The sequence below is a fragment of the Beta vulgaris genome, chromosome 5 (genome assembly GCF_026745355.1).
Source record: "Beta vulgaris subsp. vulgaris cultivar EL10 chromosome 5, EL10.2, whole genome shotgun sequence".
NCBI classification, from domain to species: Eukaryota; Viridiplantae; Streptophyta; class Magnoliopsida; order Caryophyllales; family Amaranthaceae; genus Beta; species Beta vulgaris.
The window spans coordinates 52,437,809-52,465,663 of record NC_079206.1 but is presented as its reverse complement, the minus strand read 5'-3'; the positions used below and the strand labels follow the sequence as shown (position 1 = coordinate 52,465,663).

Here is a 27,855-nt window from a genome sequence, read left to right as displayed (position 1 = left end):
GCCTCCTCTTACTTCTCTTCCTCCTAGATCTAGTCATTGTTATCGCTTAGTTTTGTCTACTAGCCCAATTTTTCTTGTCCTCAGTCGGACTCTTGGTTTTCTAGCCTCTTAATTTGCTTTCGTAATTTCTAAAATCAATCAATTTGGGAATGTTTGTTTGCGGTGTGGGTTCAGTTCGTTCGTGGTGGTTCGTGAGTTTTCACGTCGCCGGTCTCCATAGTTGGCGACGATTCAAGATATGGTGGTCACTTTGTGAAGGTTTTGAAGCTATCTCAACTTTTGTGGTGTTTGTCTCGCCCCCCGTGACGGGTTTCACTATTGAACCTGGGGTGAAGGTGTTAGCCGTGGCGGAGCTTCCACAAGTGTTCCTTTGTGCTCCTTTTTCTTCTTCTCGTTTACCTTGTTGTGTGTACGTTGTACCTTGTAACCATCCTTCGGGATGTTTTAGGGGGTGTCTCTTGTTGTAGACACCTCTTAGCTTTCTCTCCTGATAAAAAAAAATTTGGAGATGGACTAATGTATGTATTTTAGTGTATTTAGGACATTACTCAAAAAATTAGGGCATCGTTTAGTCATTCAAGTTTTTTCATCTCTTTATCTCTCTCCTCTTTTTAGGCCTTGTACAAAGGGAAACATTGCGAGTAATAAAAAACGTAGGAAGCACTTGGCTAAAGGTGTCACATTGTTTTCCTTAACAAACTCCATCTTTAGTCGACAATCATTTTCCTCAAGCAAGTAGTTTAGCTAAACTATTTGTCACTTGAATATACCCCACAATCACCTTTTCCTTCTTTTTTAAGTACCATAAATTCTCACTTATTAAAAAACTATTTGTTGTATAAGGCCCATTATGTTGGCTAAGCAAATTTGCTTGGCAAAACAAAACTCCAACTTGTGCTTGATAGATAGGAAATAGCTAAGCATTATGCAAAATTGATGGCAAGTCCTTTTTTTACACCATTAGAATTGCTCTTAAGAGCACTTGACTAATACCTTATTACTATTATCATTTTTTCTTTTTGGGAAATAGAAAAGCTTAGAGCACAGTGAGCGAACACAAGCATTTGGTGTTCAACACGATACCATACTTTATGATACGTCCCTTGTTTCTGTCCTCAACACCACAGAGGCATAACCAAAACAATTTTAGCAATGACAAAAAATTTCAAAACAGTAGCTTAAAATTACAAGAACCATTTAAGTATTGCTTATGATTCATAACTTGGAAGCTCCAGCAGGTTGTGTAAATTGCTGCCGGAGGACCCTCCTCATAACCTTATTGGTCGCTGTCCTTGGAAGAGACGGGAAAGACACGACCTGAGAGACCTGCAGATTTTCAGAGAAAATAATCAAGTCATGATGGTACATAAATTTATGTAGGCAGGAAAGGGCAAAAAACTGAAGAGACCATGAAGAAAGTTCACCCTAAACAAAGGATTTAGCTGTTTCTGGAGCGCAGAATTGAAAGACATCTTCAACTGGTTCAAGTCCGAGATGGATTCACTCGCATCTTTGAAAACAACTGCAATTACCAGCTGCTCTGGTCCTCCTCCCAAAGGTGGGACACCAATGGCAGCTGTCTCAAGGATGCTGTTGTCGACTCCATTACAGATGCGCTCAATCTCAACGGAGCTTACCTGATGGAATACTCAATAACATGAGAAACTGTAAATTTCAATTTTGCTACTTACATTTATGGCTGCCTATTTACTACTATAACAATCTAAAAGCGATCATCCAGATTCTGAACTCTCTCAAGGTTGTGATGGTTCTGGTTTGTGTGAACAAATTGTGCCATGTAGACATTAGGTGCAATCCCCGGCTTGTTTATGAAGTCTGGCTATTTGGAGAACACTTAGGTGGAGATAACAACAAGCACATAGCCTTACTTGGAAACTGAGTAGTCAAGCTTGCCCTTCGATAGACATTGATTGGTCAAGTAAGGGTATAATAGACATCACATGGACAAGTAAAGGTATAATAGACATGCTAGTTTCTCTTTCTCCAGTGATCCGTTCTCCAAAAAGCCTTTTTCATTATGCAACATGCATCAATTATCAATCTACAAATTTCCATGAATAGAACTACAAGTGTGGCTTCAGAATATTCTTTCTACTCCTAGCGATATAAAGTAAAATGAAATTACTATTGCATGCAACCCCCCCCCCCCCCCCCAAAAAAAATGATGGCCCTTTAACAGTTGCTTCCGTAAGACTATAGCCTATCAACAAAAGTTCCTGTACAAAGAACGTTTTTTCACAGGATTCATCATATCAACCAGTAAGACAATATTGTGAAACAAAGAGGATTCAGAAATCTTAATATGTACAGTTGTCAGACCTTGATACCACCTAGATTCATAGTATCGTCAGCACGACCATGAGCACGATAATACCCAGTAGTAGTACGCTCAAATACATCTCCATGCCTCCGCAGAACCTGAATGAAAGCACAGGCTACGATTTTAAATTATGCCATAGAAGATATCTCTTGTAAATTACAAGAGAAAAAATTGAAGGATGTCAGCCTTTGATGTCTTGGATGGGTGGAGATGGACAATTTTAATTTTGTCATGGAGCAAAAGATTAATTTTTGTGTTTCAAAGTTCAAACAGTCAGAGAACAAACTTGGTGGGCGTAATAGGGTAATTAGATGCCAACTCAGTCATATAAGAAATAATCTGACCTTTCCTTTCCATGTTGGCATTCCTTCGAAGTAGACTTTGTAATGATCACCATTAAGGAGTGTATGTGAAGCTCCAAACATTAAAGGGCCAAGGGCCAATTCTCCAAAGCCTGGCATGTTTTGTGGCTGCACATAAAATATGAAAGAGCTTTAAACTTACAGCTCAAAAGGCACACCTTGCCATATGTCATTCTTCATTAAAAAGTCTAATAGTTCTTAGACAAAAAATTCTATGCAATTTTGAAAACTCTACATAAACAGCTGATAGCTTACACGTTCACCCCCCCCCCCCCCCCAAAAAAAAAAAAAAAACTCCCCAGAGGATGAGAAAGAAAAAGAGAATCCTAAATCAAGTCAGGATACTGAATACAGTACATATCATCTTGTTACCTGGGATTTATTAAGGCGGGAGAATGTGGAATAACAATACGGAACAATTGTGTGAGAGAACCAGAATTTAATCTAATCAATCTATTGATTGCAACTTTGCTTTACGAAATACTGACTCAGATATACATAGAGAATTACGAACATAGCATTAGTATCGATGTATCACAAGGCACAATATGCATTTAAAGAAAATATGGTGTATATATGCAAAGTTAACCGTGCTTACAATAGGAGTTCCATTGTTGTCAAGTAAAAAGAGGCTGCAGCCCATAGCTGGTGTGCTAAAAGCAGCTAAAACTTGAGGCTGCAATAAAGACCCAGTTATAAACCCACCCCCAATCTCTGTACCACCACAAATCTCAATCACGGGCTTGTAAGATGCTCTCCCCATAAGCCACAGATATTCATCTACACTTGATGCCTCCCCAGTAGAGCCAAAGCAACTAGAAGAAACCAAGAGGTCAAAACATCAAAATATCTCAAGTCTTGAGATAATTAGCTACCCTTTCCCCCACTCCCCCCACCAAAATAAGGTGGCCTTGAGTTAAGTGTAAATTATTTTCTTTTTTTCTGGCAATATACAGTTTGAGTATCTTGAGTTCAAAATATTAACATATGGAACTATGACACGCAGAAATCAACTAAAACGTTCGTATCATTGGAGGAAAAAACTTAGAGAGACTCAAATAATACAATTGATCACTTACCGGATGAATGACCAATCATATCCAGCAGTGCAATTTGTACTTTTCCAAGCCCGGACAATACTCGGAACTACTCCAAGCATTGTTACATTAGCATCCTGTGGAGAAACATGAAAAGTGGTAGCTATATACTTAAGTATACTAGCAACTAGCAACAACTCACTCAACAAAGACATCAAAGCATTGAGAAGAGAAAATTTTGGCAACATAAACCAATCGTTTGGAAACTCATTTTCAGCGATTCCTCACTCTTCACTTTATTATGCTTCTGAACCTTTTAAAATTTCCCACTGGGTAGGCCTCAACATTGAGGATATAATATATGTCATTAAAACGGCACCTATTAGCAAATGTTATAACTAGAATTTCTCACCACGAGGTATGTAATGGCATTTAGAGCTGGCATCTAAATGCTAATATAGAGCTTAGGCAGCAACATAATTCACCAAGTACTGAGCTTGATTTGAGCATAGAGAAAAGATTCTTGAAATCCTTATAGAAGAATAATAACTAAACACAAATTATTATAATAGACGGTCTAATTTTAATATAAAATTAGACAATGCAAACCTACGTTCTCCTAAGAAGCCCATTCAATTTCTCTCTAACCTAACACTATTTTTAGGTATCTTGCACCATCCTAGTCGTCCATTCTCTTCTCCTTCTTTTATTTCCCTTCTAAATTTTGAATTAGAACAAACAATTTTTAAAAATAGTCCGTCAGTCTTACAAAATGGATTAAGCTAGTCACTAAATGGATTAAATCAGTCACTAAATGAATTAAAGAATGTTATTATTGAATAGATTAAACTGGTCACTAAATAGATTAAAATGGTCACTAAATAGATTAAAGTAGTCACTATATTAAGAAATATGATCTATTCTCTTCTTAATATTGGGCTTGGGCCGCGCCTACTTTTAAATTAAAAGTAGACGGTCTCTTACAAGACCAACTGATAACTAAATGCACATAATAGTACTACCTCCATCCTATATTTATTTTCCCATATGTAAAGGTGTTGTACCCCATGTTGTGCACATGTGAGTTGTCCCACATTAGAGAAGGAGGAGAGAAAGTACCACATTATAAGTTAGAGGAGCTACTCCTACTATTGCCAATTGGTTTTAGTATGGAACCTCCTTTGGGCTTATAAGTGAACCGAACTCTTTATTGGGTTGCAGGCCTATTTTTAGTTCTATCAAATTTATCAAAAGGGCATGGAGATTAAGCAAATTTTATTATATGTAAGATAATAAAATAATAGATAGTTGATTAAGAGGTACTAGGTAGTGACAAACAGCATGTAATGGATAATAAAAGGGATCGATGTGACAGAGAAAATTACTTTTTTACAGAAAAAAGGAAATAAGAAGATTATTTAGAGACATCCTACAACTAAAAGTAGGAAGGTAAAAATGCGGTGTAGGAAGTATATATATATTTAAAACCAATGAGTACGAAACTTGATGCAGAAAACCATAATATCATTTTGATGCTCTGTACTCATGAGTACATGACACATCACTACGAAGTACAAACTTGTATCAATAGTAACAAAGTGGACCAGGGAAACATTAACGGAGCCAATGAAATAGCCTTGACGTAGCAAAAGAAACTAATAACATGTAGGAAATTTTAAATTTTCTCTACCAAGTTGTCTAATATTGTTGTTCTGCAGACACAAAACTTCAATGCTGGTTATCAACTACAATTTACTCAGCCAGCAGAGCAGTTAAATTGAAGAAATAATGTAAGACAACTAGACAAGAACCGACATTCTACACACATAGAGCAAGACCACTTAAAAATTAAGCTTTCTCACACAACTCTTACCTGTACAAACTTGGAAAATCCAGAACTGAGGGGAGATCCGTTGTACAAAGCAATGGACGCATTATTTATCAGGGACGCATAAACTAGCCAAGGACCCATCATCCAACCAAGATTAGTGGGCCAAGCAACAACATCACCTTTACGAATATCCATATGACACCACGCATCTGCAGCAGCCTTGAGAGGAGTTGCGTGGGTCCAAGGGATAGCCTTTGGTTTCCCTGCAAGATAAAAGAATCTAGTGAATTCCATCCTATCTCTTACAAGAATTGTTCTTCAACACCCTCGTACTAAATGGTTGGAGATGGCCTTTGATGATTTGAGTGTTCTCCATATTGATTAGATCATGTGGAAACTCCTTCCTCCACCCCACCCACCCACCCCAAGGCCTCCACCCCCCACGCAAGAAATAAAAGGCTATCCAATACCCCCGATGCAAAAGAAAAGGCTGGATCAATGGAAGTTAAGGTTTCACATCTGATAAAGAAAAAGTTATTGTACACAAAATAAACATCACTTATTTTGTTATATTCTAAAGGAGCCGGAGTGCATCTCTTGTATTTGTGATTGCCAGTAATTCTTTTAAGATATTTCCATGGTGTATTATTTCGGACTTCCAGTAACAAGTACTATCTATCAAAAATATTGAAGTACAGATTAGAGGGGGGGAATGTGGTGCAATGCCTCAAGGTGTGTGCCATACATTTTGCCTCGAGAAGGACACTTTTGTAGATATAAGTAAAGCCTTGTAGGGAATTAAAATATATCTTCACAAGATCTGGAAATGGAAGAAAAATGAGCTAAATTGCTAGAATGTCATTTAGGTAAGAGAATAACATTACAACACTCCCTTGCTAGCATAAAGTGGTGCAAAGATAAAGGCTTTGTATAAGGCTTAGGAGATAAATAAAAAGGGGCTGATACAGTATTACCTACTCCGATTCCCCCCCCCCCGGGCTCGATCCATTTATTCAATCGACCCAACCTTTGCAGCATTGTCATCATATCGTATTATCATACCGTTGTTAGTTCATGAGTTTTTACACGTCATATTGAATGATCCCCCGGCCGCTTAATTTCTGTCCACCGCGAACTGCAGTGATTTTTACATTCAAATGGTATACTTTTGGGCTAATTCACCAAGACAAAGTAACGAATTGCTTTCCCTTACCATTCTCATACCACAAACTAGGTAACTTGCGCTGACATAGAAAGGGGGTGTTTAAAAGATGTATAGATAAGAAAAAGGAGAAAAGCAATTGATTTGAGGTTACTTGAGGATGTCTAGCGCTAGTTGTAGGAGCACTAGGAAATCTTAGTGACGTAAAGCCAACCAATTCTAATAAACAGGAAGGGAGAATGAGTATATAGAACCATTTAATTCACCCTTTACTTAGAGATGCAAGCAAAGTTCCATGATCTTAGATTTTTATTACAAACAGATATCACCTTTGTCTTTGAGTTGATCAATCATGTCAAACATGCATATCGAAGATAATGAAGAACTATACTTCCTCCTTTTCACTAAAATTGCAACAATTTGACTTGCATGCTTGTCGACTAAGAACTTTAACCATTAATTTCTTAACAATTTACCAGCAAATTTTACACAAATCTAATATTTCGACAACATCAAGACATTTTTGATAACATATATACTAAAATAATCAACAACACAAACCCAAGCCTCACCTCATCCTACTTTCCCTCAGGACCTCCTTTTTTGACTTCTTTTACCTCTATCTTATATTCTGAAATGTTTGCTTTCGTTCCTTACTCATATTCAAATATTATTAGGACTTGATAGTTGCAAAATAGGGGGAGGGCACATTAATGGGTCATGAGAGATATGAGAGAGATAAAAAAATAAGGGGACATATTTAATGAGGAGAGAGGTAAAGAGAAAGAATATTCAAAGCAAGTAATGTGTCAATTGATTTGAAACTTCCCAAAAGAGAAAGTGCCTAAAACAAAATGGAGGAATGCTAGATAAAATATAAGATATCTACTTATATATATACATATATACATATATATATATATATATATATATATATATATATATATATATATATATATATATATATATATATATATATATATATATATATAGAGAGGAGAGAGAGAGAGAGAGAGAGAGAGAGAGAGTAAAGATCCAATGAGAAGGGACAGACGGATTTATGTGCATATTTTTTGTACTCAAATGTGCATATATCACTTTTTGAACTACAAACATATGCCATTGACAAATAAGATGCATATTTAGTTCAAAAAAAAAAATGCATAGGAAAAAAAGTTGCACATGTAATTAAAAAAAATACGCACATTTAGTTCAAAAAGTATGCAAAAAAAATCCTTGTCATTTTAAGAATCTTCTCATTTGATTGTGTGTGTGTATATATATATATATATATATATATATATATATATATATATAGGGGCAAGATCACATGAGAATACTCCTTACATGAGAAATGAGAAAGAATGTCAACCACACGATTGGATTAGAGTTACAACACTTGTTCATTAGAGTTACACCCTCCTAAAAAATTTTGAACCCAAAAAACAAATTTATTTTTTTTTGAAATTTTTTTTTTAATATTCTTTTTTTGGAGTTACATCACTTATTCGTAAGAGTTATAGCGCGTAAAATCCATTCTCATTTCTCATGTAAGTATGCATTCTCATATGAACTCACTTCTATATATATATATATATATATATATATATATTATATATATATATATATATAAGGGCAAGATCACATGAGAATGCTCCTTACATGAGAAATGAGAATGAATCTCAACCACACGATTGGTTTAGAGTTACAACACTTATTCATTAGAGTTATATCCCACTAAAAAAATTTAAATTAAAAAAAAAATTATTTTTTTTGAATTTTTTTTTCAAATATTTTGTTTTTAGAGTTACATCACTTGTTTGTTAGAGTTACATCACTTGTTCATAAGAGTTATAGCGTATAAAATTCATTCTCATTTCTCATATAAGTATGCATTCTCATTTCTCATATAAGTATGCATTCTCATATGAACTCACTTATATATATATATATATATATGTATATATATATATATATATATATATATGCATAAGAGTTATAGCGTATAAAATTCATTCTCATTTCTCATATAAGTATGCATTCTCATATGAACTCACTTATATATATATATATATGTATATATATATATATATATATATGCATATATATATTATATATATATTATATATATAATATATATATATATATATACATATGCATATATATATATATATATATATATATACATATATATATATATAATATATGTATAATATATATATATATATGTATATGTATATGTATATATATATATATGTATATGTATATATATATATATGTATATGTATATATATATATATATATGTATATATATATATATATATATATATATATATATGTGTGTGTGTGTGAGAGAGAGAGCACCTCTCTTATGTAAGAGAGTCCACTTATGTGAGAATAACTCATGTCAATCGGATTACCTTACATCCAATGGCTTAGAATTTTTTTGCCCAAAAAAATCAAATTAAAATATTCTCAGAGTTTCAATTCATGCTACTCACGACATTTTCTCAATATTTCTTTCTCTCTCCTCACCTTGTCTTCTCTGTCCTATTGTTCTCATTCTCTCTTCTTAACCTTCTCTCTTATCTTCACCTTCCATGGCGAAATCTCCATCACCACCTCGCCTTGCGACCGCCACTTGCTCATCTCCGGCATCGACGATTCATACCTTGTGCCACACCATTATCTTTCGGCAAACTTGACACTTCAAACCGCCATCCTCATGGCGAACTTGTTCACCTTTGTTAATGGCAAGATTTCTACATAAGTTGGCAAAAAAAAGTCGATTGAAGAAGAAACTCGTTTGATTGCCGACGAAAAGCATCGATGAAAGGTGCAAGAATATGAGTTTGATTATTATCTTCCTGTTTTTTGCATTTTTCTTCACGGCATTTTTTCTCTTAATTGGCCTTTGTCGTGGATGAAGTAATTTTAGTTATGAGCGAGTTTTCTCAATTAATTTGATTGGGAATTTTGGATTTTTGGTGTAATTTTGTTGTTAATAAATCAACTGATCAACTTTTTTTCAAAAAAAAATAAATTATTGTTGGGTTGATGATACATGATTTTGATAATAAATGGATCATTTACCATTTTAAGAAATGTCATAATAGGTGTAATATAACTCAAAATGGAAAGTTAATTTCCTTTTATTTACAAAATTGCGATTACGTAATTTCTCCAACAACACAATTAACTTATAATCCACTAACCTAAACAACTTAATTGATCTAACACACCTCTCAGCCACCTCTCCCTTCATCTCAACTCACCCCTTTCTCTCTCCTCAACTCAAGCCACCCAACCCCCTTCCCAACTCTAACCACCCAACCCCCTTCCCAACTCCACCCACCAACTGAACACCACCACCAGCCCAAGACTACCACCACCGACCTGACATCACCACCAACCTGACACCACGACAGTAACACAAACCCTATTGCACCACCAACCTGACTGCACCATCAACCCAAGACCACCACAACACCCACACCTCTTTCATCCACCACGCCCTCTCTCATCTTCAAATCTTTCATCTCCAAGACTCCGAGCACCATTCTCGACTTCCCGCTCCTCCTCCTCTTCAAATATTTGGGGTTATACATACATATAAAACTGTGTCCCATCATTTATTTACTTCTTGAATTTTGTGTTTTCCTTTGTTTTCTTCAACCAAAATGTTACAATTAATGCTCTATCACCAATTATTCTCCATTCTCTCTCCTAAAATCATCTTTTCCCATACAACATTTATTTAAATAAACAAAAAATCTTTACTATCCCTCTTAGATTCTACTTGCATAATTTACCGTGAAAAAAGGAAAATGGGAATTATATTTTGGGACGGAGGGAGTACAAAATAGTGTACATGTTCTAAAATTTTACATGAAATAATTTAAAACATATTTGTAATCATTATATCATACTTGGAATAATTTTAACATGTTTAAAATAATTTAGAACATACTTGAAATAATTTAGATCTCACTTAAAATATTTCAAAACATACTTGAAATAATTTAAGACATTAATAAAATTTAGAATATATCAACATATGTATGTATTGATTAGGTTTTACATTCTAAAAAGATGTGTTTATTTTCTAAAACTCATAACATATGTTCTATAAGTTATTGTTCTAAGAAGTGTTGTATGCGTTTAAAAAAATGTTGAATATGTTCTAAAAAAATTTAAGTATGTTCTAAAAGGTATTGCCTTTGTTCTAAAGGACTCCTTCTCACCAAATCGTACATATATATATAACCCTAAATATTTTAGATCACAATGACACAACCCGAAGAGAGACTTGTGAATCTCTCCATTTAACACTTTTCCCTTTACACACTAATGTTGACACAAAACTCAATCATCGTGAGGCCAAGGTTATAAGACTAGTTGTGTATTATAGCATTTAAATTATATTTATTATAAACATATGGTTAAAATGGGAAATATGAATAGGGCAAAGGTTAAATTGATGTAATTTTAGTGAAACATCGGAAGTAATAAAAAAGGTGACGGAAAGCAATATTTAAGAGGCACGTAAGCTCAACGATGTCAGAATAAGCTTCACAAGAAAGGTTTGGTTTCTACTAGCTCCACCAAAACCAATTCATTTGTTTGGAGCAACTAGCAAGCCTCCAATCAATCATTCAATCATTCAATCATTCATTGCTTTAAGTTTCTGAAGCCTTGACAAAAAGACTGGCCAGCATAGTTCAGATTTCTTGCTTTCCATGACAAGATATTCCCTCACCGTACAATTTAAGATACAAGCCTTTCAGGATAAACACTTCAATGCTGAGACTTTTTGCAACAAACATGTCCTTGCCATAGCAAAGTTATGTTATTGTTGTACGAAAACATCAAGATTATAATAGAAGTCATGAGTTAGGACGAATATACCCAGAAATCCACAATCTTGTGATATCAAGCTCAAACAGAAGAATAGATGCAGATTGCAGGAGTCATATCATATTTGTGAGTACCTGTTGTTCCAGACGAGAAAAGAATGTTTGTGAATGATTCCACTGGTTGATGCACAGCTATATATTCTTCTGCCCTGCAACCCAAAGTTAAGTTCAAAGCAGCTCAGATATCAGGTGCTTAAGGAGAAAGATTTCAAACATGAAAATACTCTTTAAGATAAATTTATTATACAGCAATCTGAAAAATAACTCATGATTAGATTCAGGCTTATTCCCACTTTTAGTTATTACAAAAAATAAGGATTAATGTCAGGCTTAACTGAAAGCCAAGGCTTCAACTTCTAGTGTTCATTTTATATATTAACAAAACATATACAAGCATACAATCTGCATCGTGCAATTCTGTTTACCAAGAGGAAAGTAAAATTGATAGATAACAGTACAAGCTTCTGAGCCAGGTCTAGACATCTGACTACAAAATTCTTAGCAACATATTATAGCCCTATGCCCTTATGACTCACTCGCATAGTGATATAAGTATTTTGAAAGGAAAGAAAAACTTTTATAAAAGTTAAGAGAGTAGTGCAAGATATGTGATAACTCTAGTACAGTAAGATTTGCAACGCAGGTTACATAACAAATTAACTACAGAATAAGCTAGATGTAGAAAGTAGAAGGATCTATACTCCATGGAAAAGACAATATATGCATTAGTAAGAGAGATATGAGCAGATGGATGGACTCTTCCAACAAGTAATTATGTGCCCATCAAATGACTAATAGATATTATATTAAAATTGAATAAACTTGGGATTTGAGTCAGGCAAGGTGTATGTCATTCAAATTTTCAGTAGAGTGCATATAGTTTGATATAATTCAACATCCAATGAATTAGATAAAGAGGTGGAAAACCATATAAACAGTAGTAAGCATCAGATAAAGAGTCATAGAGTACAAGGTAAAAAAGAAAACGAACCTAGTATCTTAATAGATGATAGATATTACAATCTCCACATTCAACAATCTCACCTAAACACAAGGATGTATTTGGATCATTCCGTGCTAATTATTGTTCCTGAATCTATATAGGATATTGAACCAGGAGGCTCGTATGGTCCAGTACCATGTAAAATAATCATTAAGTACCCAAGTTGGACATTCAGGTATGTACACGTGCCAACATGAGTAAGTATCTAAGTCTGAATAGCACAGGTACAAAGTCATTATAAAAGATTAGTATTAATTTGTGTACTCCCAAGTCGTCCTACTCCCCACGTTTAAAAAATAAATAAACATCTGACACATCATAGTCCCCAAGACACGTCAACAATTGAAATATTTAGTTACCGATTTTTTCGGTTAAAGAATAGTAATCGTTTAAAAATATACATCATGACAACGTTTACAAAATCCCACATGATAATTTTATTGTCCTTAGTAACATTTCTCATAGTTTTGATGTATGGAGTATAATTTAAGGTGGAATACCCTCTTGAATATTTATGGTAATGGATCTCTGAACAATATTATTTTGTTTTATTGTAAATCTTCATCATGAAGTAGATGGTAATAAATGTTAATGAGAGCCAATGAAGATAAAAACATACTTGGTAATGACACGCATTACCACAAAATATGGAACACCCCATGCACATATACATATAAATTCATTTTCATTCCTTATGGCCCGTTTAGTAATTGATTATATGACAATAGTTTTGCAATAAAAGTCCCAGATCCGTATCCATAGTAATAAAACTTCATCCCAAACGTGTGTATTGCTTCACAAAATACCATTATCACTCATTATTACCTCCAAAGGGATAATAGGAATCAAAGAAAAGATATATGTTTCAGAGAGGACAAGCATTACAATGGACATTGGCTTGGGACTTTCTATGCAAAATTACATTTAAATTAGGAATTATTGTCAGATACGACTTTTTATGTACTATTTTTTGTCACAAACAACCTTTTAAATTTTTTTGGCAACTTTGAACCTTTATTTTTTTCTTTGCAAGATACAACCTTGTTTCCATTTCCAATATTGACTTCCCAGTAGCCGGCGTTGACTCATTAAACCCCCCATGTGATATGGAAGTGACTTGTATTTTTTCATTTTCTCATGCAGTCACGCTTTCCTTCCATTTTCACTACCACTACCCAGCCAAACAACCTCCTTCCTATTAATTCTTCTCCTCTTTTTTTTGCAACTTTCGGCTTTTTCCATGATTCTTTCTCTTCCAAGTCATCATGAGTTGTTGTTGTTGCTCTCCTTGGAAGCATTGGTGGGTGGTTGCAGGAGGAGCGGGATCACATATGCTTGGGGTTTGAGGGTTCGGTGGCGGCATCTTCAGATTACGGCAGGAGAGAGAGGGGAATCAAAAGGTCTTCGACGACATCATTGTAATCTTTCTTTGAACCACAATTTTGGAAATATTAAGGGGAAATTTTGTAGAGGTGATTTCATTGGTGTTGCCGCCATTAAAGAAATGAAGAAGATGAAGCTTTCTCTCTCCTCCTTAAAATTAATGGGGAGAAAGGGGGTTTGGTAGGGGTAGTGGTAGGGAAAAGGGAAGACAAGGGTGAGAAAATGAAACAATACGAGTCACGTACATCTCACATGGGTGGGTTTTAATTAGTCAACTCCGGAATCTCGGAGTGAATGCCGGAAAAAGAAACAAGGTTGTTTCTCGCAAAGAAAAAAAAAGGTTTGAGGTTGTCAGAAAATTTTTAAAAGGTTGATTCTAACAAAACTGGTACATAAAAGGTAATTTTTGACAAACTTTCCTATAAGTTATTACCCTCGCCAATTTTTTTTACCGTGTACCAAACAAGCCTTTAGATTCATGACCTTGCATCAAAAAGAGTGAGAAGCATCTCACGGAATCTATCGACTATGACGTCACAACTTGAAAGAGGATCAACTTCCACTATTTGTTAAAATAGTTGGACTTTTTTTTCATTTTATACTGCGACAACCATTGCCGTCTTGTCTTCTTTGCGATCGTTCCCGTAGTTCAGGGAATATACCGAGCTACACTAGCTCAGCAAGGTTCAATGCAAGCCGGGGGTTCAAGGAAATTTGCCACAAATAAGAGGTCCTGAGGGTAGTGCCCAAAAAAGGCCAAAAGCCTTGTATAAATACTAGTATATGGGCTTAGGTTTACTATTAGGTTTGTTCTTTAGCCTATTCAATTGTTCTTTGTGGAGGTAGTACATAAAATCCTTTCTAGAAAAACAAGCAATTCTGTATTCGGCAATTTAAAACCTTCCTCCACTACAAAACTCTTCCCTTGGATGTCGTCAACACTTTCCATATTGTTAGTGAACCACGTTAAATTGGTGCGTCAGTTTCTTTGTCATTGTATTATCTTTCTCATATTTATCATAACAGATTAAAAGGAATTCTATGATGAAACTCATTGCCACAGCAAGAAAATGAACCTAAGATATGGGGTTAAGCACAAGAACCCTTGAACTCCCACTAGCAGTCATTACAGTAGAAATAAGGGAACGAAAGGTGGAGAAACATAAATCAATGAGGAAAACCTGAGGAACATACTTCTCTACACCTCCTCGAAAATTATACCAGGAAATATCACCACTACGTAAGTTTATCGTAAGATGGGATTCTCTTGTAGGAATAACTATGGCCATGGGAGATTGAGCATCAATAACTCTCCTGCAGAAGTAAATCTACATGATCAGTAGGAAGTATAAAGTAGCAAGACAAATGAGTATTTTTTTATAAATATATTTATAGCAAACCAGACCTGTAGAGGGGTATACTTTTGCCGCCACGGAAGATAACTTCCTAAAGAATAATTGAAAGAGAGCTTAGTAACAGCTATAATCCAGACTACAGGTCAAAGATACTAGAGTTTTAGATGAGATCTGAAACTCAGTTACAATGACTGGTAACATAATCTTCAATTACGTATTAATGACTGTCAGTCTGTCACTATAGTAAACTGAAGGAAAGAACAAGAACATCTATAAAGATGGATACAGCACAATTACCAAACAAACAGAAGATGTTTGCATGTTTAACTCAACAGTTTGGTGCACAGAATTGTATTCACACGTATAGCAGAGTGCAGTTCAGACTACATAAATGGACTATTCATTGTTAAAACTAAGAAACGAACTTGTCAAGAAACTGCACAACTAAAATCGTTTTAAGTTAAACCCCATATATCCTCTCCTTTTCCGAAACTCATCTGAAGCTGATCCCAAAGAGCTTCAGCAGATAAATTTCTAATAATGATTATACAAACTGGTTTAGTAATCAATCAAAGGCACTCATTTGCGAGAGGAATGGGAGGAGGCCAAGTAAATGGTGGTTCTTCAGGTCACGTTTTATTAAAATCTGGCCAGGTCAGTTTTGTGTATAGATTTTAGAATATAAAATCTCATTAGAATTTTCAAAAAAGAAGGTGCTATTGAGACATTGGGCTCCTTTGCTATCTCATAAAGAATCTGATGATTAGCGGAGAGAATAAGTCAACTTCATAGTAGATTTGCTGTATGCTTTTATCTGACTGAATTCATGATTAAATCTTAAACATAACCCCAATGGTCTAACCACTTAACGATCAAAGTTCTATCACCAGTCTCACCCTTTTCAATCACCAACATTACTACTTTTCAGCATATTTCCATCTTACATTATAGATTAAAGCCTCCCAAGTCCCAAGTGGCACCATCTACATAACGTATTAGTAATTACATGCATTAGCCAGAAATATGTAGTAATCCTTCTCCCCACCTTCAAGGCGTTCAAGACTCTAAAAGAATCTCTCAAATACTTCATCCTTAACCTTAAGAAACTGCAAGTTACTTGAGCAGCAAGGCTCTAGCTCTCACACCTGACATGAGTCATGTGACAGGATAATTTATTTTCAAAAAAGGCTTTTATTGATCCATGAGATAGTGGCCCCCATAGGTTGATCCTGAGCATTGAAAGAACTTACCAAAGAAGTGGAAGATTGCAGGAGCATAAAACATTTTTGAACTCGTAATAACCATCCAAAAGGAATAACCCCCCACCCCAAAAAAAAACCACGCACACACACGCAGCATGCCCCATCCTTCCAAAAACTGGCTCACCCCCACCCTTTGAAAAGACCCTTATCTCCCCCTTCCCTCCCAAAAAAAAAGTTCTGTACTAAATCGAGACCACATCACCTCATAGCCCCGAACCATCTCATAGATTTCCCACTGACTAAGACCAAGAAAAAGGCTGACAAGAGACCATATCTAATCCATCTTCTCCACCTTAGTCTAAAACTTTTACGCTTTATTATGTTACCCAGAATACTCCAACTCTCCTACGCATTCTTATGTTCATGGTCAACAAATAATGTTCCTTACACATTTCTCCAAACATCATTGATTATCCCGTTGGCTACAAGAGTCATATCCAGAATTGTCTATCCTTACACAAAATCACGCTAAGGCTTGGGAAGGAATTCTCTAAGCGTGTCTAAAATTGCCTTGTTTCTCAGGCATGGACAGGTTCACAACTCACAAGTATGAGGTACGACATAGATCAAGAAATCAATTATGAGGTAGAAAACTATTTTTTTTATGTCATGCTATCTCAGATTTAACCCAAAAGATATAGAACAGAACTTCAGCTTTATCATTGTGTCACAGGTTTCCGAACTCTCAATTTCACTTGAAGTGCTGTGAAATTATGACAGCTAAGCTGGGAAAGAGGGAGTATAATTTGTGAATATTTATTTTAACCAACACAATCACTTCATCTTTAAAAGGAGGAGATAGGCCTAAGGTTCCAATTGTATGTCTGTGCTTGATCTCCTTATCCAGTTTCCATTTTCACTTGCCTTCAGACTCTGAAATTTCATGGAATTAAGGCTGACATGATTGTTTTTGACTTTTGGATGCTCCCCAATCTTTTGCTTCGAATTTGACATGGTGCGAGTTCCCTAGTGCCAAGAAAGTCTCTGTCTCTCCTCTTCTATGTTGCTCGGACTCGAGTACCCATGTCCAACACGGGTACGTGTCCAAGTGTCTGACTCGGCTTTTTTTTGGAACTTTTTCAATATTTTGGCCCAAAACGAAGTGTCCAAGTGTCCCACCCATGTCCGAGTGTCGAGGATCCGACACAGATACTTGAGGTGAAATAAAAAGTCCAAGCAACATAGCTCCTGTTCACATGGACTCATAAAAGACCATGCCTCAGGTACAAGATGCAAGTTTTATATATATATATATATATATATATATATATATAGGGGTAAGATCACATGAGAATACTCCTTACATGAGAATGAGAATAAATCTCAACCACACGATTGACTTAGAGTTACAATACTTGTTCATTAGAGTTATACCCACCTAAAAAATTTAGAGCCAAAAAAAATTCAAATTCTTTTTTTTTTTGAGTTATATCACTTTTTCATTAGAGTTACATCACTTATTCATAAGAGTTATAGCGCGTCAATATCATTCTCATTTCTCATGTAAGTATGTATTCTCATATGAACTCACTTCTATATATATACACCACCAACATGAGGAAAAGAGAAGCATGAAGCTAAAGCAGGTTTAAGTAAGAGATTCTCATGACCTTCAGATTAAGTTAAATAGGAGCATCAATACCTGTGTAAATATGGCTTTTGCATTTGCTATGTTTAACCTTGTTGCTATTTCACTTGGTGCAAAACTATCAGCAATGGACACAACAACATTGCCTGTAAGAACGATAGCAAGATATATGATCACAGAATCAACATTCATTGGCATATCTATAGCTATTGCTGATCCCCGCGGAAAACCTAGTGCTTCAAGTGCATGTGCAACAGACCTGCAGAATTCAGGATCAATACAATGTTTAGACTTTAGATACTTGACGATAAAAAATATAGATAGATTTTTGCTAACAACAGTAACAAGAGCACAGGAAAACAATCTACTTCAGTAACTTACTGTCCTTGTTAGTGTGGCTAAAGTCCATAAAATTAAGAAGTAGCAAAATAAAGCACCATTTTTTGACAATTTTGTAGTATTCGAGAATGCCAACCAGATAAAGGTGACAAGATCTCCATCTGTTTGGCTGTTTGCACAATTGTCAAATTACCAATTTCAAGAGCATAAAAAAAAATAGACTACTACATTCAAATAGATTAGATCATTGTTTACTATAATTATTCATGGATGTCTTAAGTTACAAGACTGTTTACTACAAGTGTCCATGCATGTCTATTTGCTCCACAAAGCACTGAGGGTTGTCAAAGATGTGAAGGAGTCATAGCTTCAATGGGAAATTGCAACCATCTCTCATGCAAATTTTTTAATTTTAGTGCATCCTACAAATATTGATCAATAATAACAAAGGAAAGCAGTGTGATTTGCAAATAAAGATTAGCAATGAGAGTGACATGTTTTCTTGTATTATTTTTGTCCCTTGTATGCATAAGCATTTAAGATCATGCTCAATAGCAAGCTAAGCCCAAGCAGCTCAAAGCTCAAGCACAACAAACTGATGACTCAGCATTATAGTTTATTCTGTTATAACTACTTCTCATGTTGTTAGAGAAGTTAGTTAGTTAGTTGAAAGACCCATTTCTGTAATGAAAGCTGTCAATATAATAAGTTGACAGTGAGTTCTAGTAGCTCATTCATTCATAATACAAATTCTTCTCCCTCTCTTCTCTCTACTTTCTCTCTAAAGTTTCTTCCAATTCAATCAGTTTTTACGTGAAGTTCTATCAAAAATATTAACTACAAGTCCATATATATTAATCCAAATGAAAATACTTCTTTACCTTCGATTTCTGAGGAGAATCTTATGGAGAATGGAGGAGGAGTATGATGTTAGCTTTTTCTGTCAAAAATAAGCTAGGATTTATCAATGGATGTTTAAAGAAACCAGCTGCTGATGATTCTAACTATGCTGCGTGGGAGAGATGTAATGATATTATAATATCATACATATTGAGATCCTTAGAAACTTCTATAGCTCGAAGTGTAATATATCTGAATACTGCTGCTGAAATCTGGAAGGACTTAGAGGAGAGATTTTCTCAAACCTCAGGTCCACAATTCTACACACTCCAACAAAATTTGTCTGAAATTTCTCAAGGATCAGCTTCAATAGCTGATTATTTCACACAAAATAAAGGTGTTTGGGATGAATTGAGTGCAATTAGACCATTACCTAGATTTACATGTTCTGGTTGTAAGTGTAACATTACATAGAAGTTTATAGAGCAGCAAAATGAAGAAAGATTAATTCAGATGCTTATGAAGCTTGATTTAAAATATGCTAATGTCAGATCCAATATACTAATGATGCAACCCTTACCTAAGCTCTCATTAGCTGATAGATTGCTTATTCAGGATGAAAAACAAAGGCAAGCTGCAACCTCTTATGTGTTTCAACACTCTAGCAAGAAGATTGTGATAGGCAATGCTCATAAACGACCACAATGTGATCATTGCAAGAAGTTAGGACATACAATTGATGTATGTTGGCAGTTGAATGGTTATCCATCTCAGTTCAAGAACAAGGGGAAGAGTGTTGCAGCAGTAGTACAAGCTCAGAATGTTAACACAGATGAGAATGTTATTCAACTCACTGAAGAACAATTCAACAAGTTGATGAGTTCATTTCTACTCAACAAGCAACTGATGAAAGAGCTGCTAGCACCAGTGCTAATGCATCAGGTACCTGTCTCCTCACTTGTTCAAATTCCAAGTGGATCATAGACAGTGGGGCTGCAGATCACATCTGTAATGACTTGAAAATGTTCAACAGTCATGAAAAGTACACCAAAGTGCCTAATACTATTACAATTGCTGATGGCAAGCAAATTGTGGTAGAACATATAGGACATGTTAAGTTTGATAATGGGATAATCCTGGAGAATGTGTTACACATTCCAAGCCTTAAATTCAATCTCTTATCTACACATAAACTGTGTAGAGATATGAATTGTGAAATAACATTCACTTCTGATATGTATGTCCCTCAGGATCCCTCTCTGAATCTTTCAGTGGTTCTTGGTAAACTCACTTCTGGATTATATACTGTTACTGAAGCTCAATATAGTCAGACAAGCCAAGATTCTTCTCCAATCAATGTAGCAGATTCAGCATTCATTGCTCAATCACAGGATGCCAAACTCAGGTTAGGTCATATGCCATTCAATAAGCTACATTTGATTAATTCTAGCTTTCCTAATAATGTGGCTTGTGATATAATCTGTCAAGTTTGTCCTAAGGCTAGGCAAACTAGACTACCCTTTCCTTCAAGCTTTTCTACTACTTCTAAACTTTTGAAATAGTTCATGTTGATACTTGGGGACCATACAAATCCAAGACTCATGATGGATTTGCATGGTTTCTCACCATTGTTGATGATTTTTCAAGAAACACATGGACATATATGATGAAGAATAAATCTGATGTTGTTACTGTGTTAAATGCTTTCTCTGCTATGGTAGAAACTCTATACAAAACTCAGATCCTTTGTTTCAGAAGTCGAAACACACAATGCAAAAGAGTTAGTTGAGGGTGATATATTGGAATCATTTAACACAATAGGCATTAAGCATCAAAAGTCTTGTCCTGAGAGATACGCCGCCCGCAAAAATCAAACGAAGGTCGAAGGACCATTCGATTGATTAAGGGGCATAGCGGCGCCCTCGACTGGCGGCATTCCCCGACCTAGCAGCAGACGGGCGGGCCGTGCCTGAATTCAGACCAGACCAGACTTTTCTTTGTTTGAGCTGTTCCCACGCACGCAGAACGGAAGATCTCAGTTGTCCTGGACTGGACCAGTCAAGTGCAAAAAACACAGTAGAATCACGCAATGCACGCTGCTGGTGTGCTTCCTGCCCGCGAGGAAAGAAAGAAGAGCGACAAGGTTCAGTTCAGAGTCCTCAACAGAATGGAGTAGTAGAGAGGAAGCATAGGAATCTCTTGGAGACAGCCAGGGCTTTATTCTTCCAAAGTAGGGTTCCAGTGAAGTTTTGGGGTGAGTGCTTGCTGTGTGCAACTCACATTATCAACAGGATGCAACTCAGAAGTATTGATTTTATTTCTCCCTATGAGAAATTACATGGTTCTAAGCCTGATTTGTCCCATTTAATAGTCTTTGGCTGTTTATGTTCTGTGTCTACCATCAAAGCACACAGATCTCAGTTTGATGCTAGAGCACACATGTGTGTGTTCCTTGGTTACCCACCTCATCAGAAGGCCTACAAGGTATTTTGTTTAGAAACTGGAAAAATGATTGTCTTCAGGGACATTACTTTTCATGAACATCACTTACCTTACCAATACTCAGCTGCTTCTCCTACACCTTCTCCATCATCATCACCAATCTATCTCCCTGTTAACACCCCTGTCACTATGGACATTGCCTTTGATATACCTGAGCCCCTCATCTTTCCAGATGACATCTCTCCTACTCACCCTACATCTACCAATACATCAGATTCTCCTGCTTCTTCTTCACCTGAACCTAGTCCTAATTTATCTACTTCCACTCAACTTACTTCACCTTCTCAAACTCAGCCTACTTCTTCTGCTATACCACCTAGACACTCCACCAGATCTAAACACAAACCAACCTACCTAGACAACTATGTTTGTCTTGCTGAACATATTACATCTCATTGGTGCAATATTGTTCAATTCTCTCAACTCCAATCTTCTACTCAAACTCACATTAACCACACAACCAATGTTGTTGAACCTGTTAATTATTGGGAAGCAGCTCAGCATCGAGGGTGGGTAAAAGCTATGAAGGAGTTGGATGTTCTCAATGCCAATCAAACTTGGGAAATGGTGCCTCTTCCTAAGCATAAAAAAAGGCCATAGGGAGTAAATGGGTGTATAAAGTGAAGCTTAAGGCAGATGGTAGTGTTGAAAGGTTGAAGGCTAGACTTGTAGCCAAGGGTTTTACACATAAGTATGGTTTGGATTACAAGACAACTTTCTCACTAGTAGTCAAAATGACTACAATAAGATGTCTCTTATGTGTAGAAGCTTGTTCTAAGTGGCTATTGAACCAATTGGACATAAATAATGCAGTTTTGCATGGAACACTTCATGAAGAAGTATACATGAAGGCTCCTGAAGGGATTCCAAATCCAGACAAGTTAGTGTGCAAGCTTACCAAGTCTTTATATGGGCTTAAACAAGCCTCAAGACAGTGGTTTGCTCGTTTACATGAAGAATTGGTGAAGCAAGGTTATCAACAGTCCAAGAATGACTATTCTCTATTTTTGAAGAAATGTGATGATTCAATTACAGTAGCAGCTATATATGTAGATGACATTATTCTCCCAGAGGGTCTGATGTTGAAGAAATTCTGAGATTGAAGCAGCATTTACATGATACTTTTAGTATCAAAATCTAGGGGTACTTAAGGGATGGAAGTCAGTCACACTACTGGTATTGTGGTAACACAGAAGAAGTTTACTAAGGAGCTGTTGGATTGTGGATTATATGTTACCAAGGTTGCTAAAACACCTTTATCTCCAGCTTTGAAACTGAGAGCTGATTCAGGAGACACAAACCATGATCCTGAACATTACAGAAGTTTAGTAGGTAAATTAAACTTCTTGACTCACACAAGGCCTGACATCTCATATGCAGTACACACCTTGAGTCAATATATGCATACACCAATGCTAGATCACTTACAAGCTTTGCACCATGTCCTAAGATACTTGGCTCATACACTTGGTCAAGGTATTTTGTTGCAAGCTACTGCTCACTTGACTCTCCAAGCTTATTCAGACTCAGATTCGGACTCAGATTGGGCCTCTTGCCCTAACACCACGAGGTCTGTCACAAGATATGTTTTGTTACTTGGCAATAGTCCTATATCCTGGAAATCAAATAAACAAACAACAATTTCTAGGTCATCAAGTGAAGCTCAGTATAGGGCCATGGCAGCAGCTGCTGCAGAAGTGACTTGCGCAGCTGTTGCAAGAATTGAATGTGTTTGACTTGCAACTTGTCACTTTGAATTGTGACAATCAAAGTGCTTTACACATTGGGCAAAACCCAGTATTTCATGAAAGAAAAAAGCACATTGAATTGGACTGTCACTTTAGCAGAGAAAAGGTGTTAGAAGGTTTGATTGAGCTCACCTATTAGTGGGCAGATTGCTGATGTTCTAACTAAATCTTTGTCAGTTCCTCAACACTCTAAACTTATTTCCAGGCTTGGCATGACTCGGCCATCCCCAAGCTTGAAGGGGGGTATTGAAGATCATGCTCAACAGCAAGCTAAGCCCAAGCAGCTCAAAGCTCAAGCTCAACAAACTGATGACTCAGCATTATACTTTTATTCTGTGATAACTACTTCTCAGGTTGTTAGAGAAGTTAGTTAGTTAGTTGAAAGACCCATTTCTGTAATGAAAGCTGACAATATAATAAGTTGACAGTGAGTTCTAGTAGCTCATTCATTCATAATACAAATTCTTCTCCCTCCCTTCTCTCTACTTTCTCTCTAAAGTTTCTTCCAATTCAATCAGTTTTTACGTGAAGTTCTATGAACTTCTTTAACAAGAACATAGCTAAAACATGCATGAAGTTATAAATGATTCCCCCAAGCTTCGAGGCGTGTTCTTTACCATATCCTCATCTAGTACTAAGGAAAACATTTACTCAGCTTGTGATGACAGCAGTTTTATTACTAAAAGATGAGGTGACATACCACACCTCTCTGCGCAACTCCTGAAGGGTCATTTTCTTAACAGGCATATTATCCTCTCCTTCATCACGCCACAAAACAGCAATACTATCTAAATTTCTATTAGCATTTAAACTCAAGCAAATTTCTGCTGCGTTTAGGGAACATCCTGGAAGCCATTGGCCTCCTGGGTATGATGAGTTCTCATACAAAATACAGTTAGGAGGTCTGGTAAATGATACACCCATCTCTTCCAGAATACATTTCCAGTAAACCTGAGAAATTAATAGTTGTGAGACAGTTAAAAAGATATTTACACTGATTGACATGAAATATTCATTCGACCCACTAGAATAAATGAAAAAGCAAATGAAGTACCTCAGGATTTGAAACAGAAAACTCCTGGAAATCAGAAAAGCTTGACAAAGGATCCTCATATGTTGGACCTACAAATTCTTTTCCTCGTCTTTCCAGAAGCTGACCAATGTTAGTTAGCCTTGCACCTTCCCTGCGCAAGATCCAAAAAGGCTTCAGCATTCAACCTCAATAACGAAAACGGGGTTTTCACAGATTTCAATGAGAGCTGCAAGATCTCTGTGTTATCATTTATACATCCACATGGCAAATAAAACAGCTAGACTTTAGATCAGAACTTACAGAATCTCTGCTGAACATAAGCAATAATTACTCTTTGCACAGGCATGTGGTGAGTAACATTATCATATGCCAGTCAGCCAATAATCATAAGCCCTAAACATTCCTAGTAGAGTAGAAATGTGTAACTGGTCTGGGAAGGCATCATCATCACTACTCAGTCCATACATAACGGACTCTTGCTAGCATTTCTACTAAGATTGAAAATCAACTGTGGCCATAGATAGTGAGGGATAGTTTCAAGAATACTTCCTAGGTCTGCTGTGTAGCCTGTGTTCACCGTATATTAAGTGTACAAGGATGACACTAACCATTAAGGCTAACCCCACCTTTCGTTTCTTATAACTTATAGCCTTCGAACACCATAATCCTAACCAAAGGGCTCGGACCCCAGTAAACACAAACTCCTCCCCATCCTAAAACAATAGGCCATGTTTAACTTTTGCCATCAAAGCTTGTTACTTTGGGTTTAAAAGGGGACAACGGTATTGTGTTCACTCTCATTGAGACTTGCATCTCAAGCACAAGATTTGGAGAGAAATACATAGTCAATGCCAGATAATTGACCTTTTTTGGTCGGAAATGCTCAGGTATTGAAATGAAAACATTTACCAACTTTAAGGTACTAGTTGACAAAAGAACCAGAAAAGTTACTACTTCAGAAAAGCAGTGTCATAAGAGGTACTAGTTCACATAATCAGTGCCATAAAAGTTACGGTTTTTTCACCGGGTGTACCCCTGTGGTTTTCAAAATTCATGGAGTACCCCTACTTTTTAAAAAATGAACCAGGTACCCTTACTATTTCAATAAAATTCACGAAATGTCCTTGATGACTAACGGCATCAATTTTCCATTAGTTATTAACCCAAATTAACCCTTTAACTCCAACCCTAAAACCTGTTATGAATCAATATCTAGGGGAAAGGGTATTTTAGGGAGTCTCTTTATTAGTTAGCTTGAGGAATAAGTCACAGAGTTTGTTAGAGAAAGTAGTCTATATATAGTGTTAATGAGAAAGAAGAAAGTATGTTGAAAATTGTTGAGGATATTAGGGAGCTTTTAAGAGTTCATTTGGGAGTGTGTCAAGTCACTCGAATAATTGGCAATTATCCTTTATTTTCTGTTATTCCCATTATTATCAATTAAAATCATCTCCATCTTCTTTTATTCTACTGTCGCAAATATCCAGTTCATTACAAAACCCTAACCCCTAGGCCCTAACCCTCTAACACCACACCTCATCCTAAACCCTAACCCTCTAACACCTCACCCCACCCTAAACCCTAACCCTAACTACCCAACCACCACAGCCCCCTTCTACCCTCCCCCCACCCTGTTGCCCCCACCCACACCCGTAGCCGCCCTCCCCCACCCCACAGCCCCCAACCCCGTGATTTCCCATTCTCTCACTCACATTTCGTCCCTACCTGCTTGCTGCTCCTCGCCGTCGCATAGCTCGTCGGAGCTGCCCCTGCAGCTCGCATTTTCTCTCTCTTCTCTTCGTCGTCGCGAGTGTGTCTTGTGTTGCTTCCCCTGCCCCGTGGTTTCCCCTCCTCTATATCTCTCTCAACTGTTTCAGCCACCTGGGATTCCTTCGTCGATGTTCTGTCAACACCGTTGCATCGCTCCTCTTTGTTCATTTTCCCGGTGAGGGGGGAGGGGGGTTAGAGGGGTTAATTAACCCTAATGACTAACGGAAACTTGACACCGTTAGTCGTTAATGGCATTTCGTACATTTTACCTCCAAAGTAAGGGTACCTGGTTCATTTTTTAAAAACAGGGGTACCCCATGAATTTTGAAAAACCACAGGGATACCTGGTGAAAAAAACGTAAAAATTACTAGTTCACAACTTTTCCAAAAATATTACTATTCCACTAAACAACACATTGTTGTGGGTTCAATCTCATCAAGGGGGTTTGAGGGCTTTTGGGATGGGTTATACTTAGGTGTTCACTGAAGGTGTTAATGTAATTCATCATACCAATTTTTTCTAGGACTAAACAACACATTGCTCATTTTTATTTCTCCCTTTTTTTTTTCTTTTCTAAACTGACTATGCTTATTTAAAAAATTGTCATGGCAATATGGCATGAACATTATTCATTATTCCGGTATTGAAACTCGGAATTTCTCATTACTTTGGCTATTCAATTCAATAATGATAAACTAGTTCAAGGAGCAAAAAGATTTTAGTGATATTCATCTCACCAAATAACTCAACAAGGAAGTACCCAATATTCTGTAGAAAAAAGAAACAGAACAAAGAATACCACATCAACAAGAAAGTACCCAATATTCACCAAGGCCCGGCACAAAAATAACAGGACGGGCGGGCGGGCCGGCATGGCCCAGTGCCATCTTTACTTGAGGCCATACCAAACATCACTACAACAATTATTAGGGAGAAATTTAAATAAAATGTCTACTTTAACATTAAAAATGAGTAAAAAAAACAAACCACTAAATTAAAAATTGCAAAAAAAAAAAAGGGGGGGGGGGGGGGGATTAGGTGCTCACATGGTGGGCAACCAAGCAGGAGGGTCAGAACCGTAATTTTTGAAGCAGCCATAATACATCATCTGATGAAATGAAAAGGGAAGTTGAGGATTGAGAATTTGTTCTGTGATTTTCTGCCATGTTTGTGGGGATGAAGATCCATAATCGTGGATGATTTGGGTAAGTTTTTGGTGAATTTTTACTGCAATTTCAGAAGGTATGTCCTGAGATTCAATATCAGAAACTGTGATATGATCAAGGGTTTTGTGTGACATATTTTCCTTGGGTAAGGTGATGGAGTGTTTTGGCGGGCGTTGTTTTCCCCCCAGAGGAAGATGATTATCAACAAGAATACGC

At 36.5% G+C, this 27,855-nt stretch overlaps 1 protein-coding gene across 1 annotated transcript; it reads right to left on the bottom strand.

The window, feature by feature from the left end:
* Positions 1 to 1,063: 1,063 nt before the first annotated feature.
* LOC104908364 (probable acyl-activating enzyme 17, peroxisomal) lies at positions 1,064 to 27,855 on the bottom strand. Its single transcript, XM_010697480.4, has 14 exons — positions 27,520 to 27,855; positions 24,724 to 24,853; positions 24,370 to 24,620; positions 18,295 to 18,499; positions 15,441 to 15,481; positions 15,230 to 15,349; positions 11,725 to 11,798; positions 5,614 to 5,834; positions 3,783 to 3,877; positions 3,302 to 3,518; positions 2,686 to 2,811; positions 2,341 to 2,439; positions 1,425 to 1,637; positions 1,064 to 1,326 (listed from the first exon to the last, which is right to left on the bottom strand). Exons 1-14 carry the CDS (start codon positions 27,771 to 27,773, stop codon positions 1,216 to 1,218), a joined length of 2,157 nt encoding a protein of 718 aa, XP_010695782.2. The 5' UTR covers positions 27,774 to 27,855; the 3' UTR covers positions 1,064 to 1,215.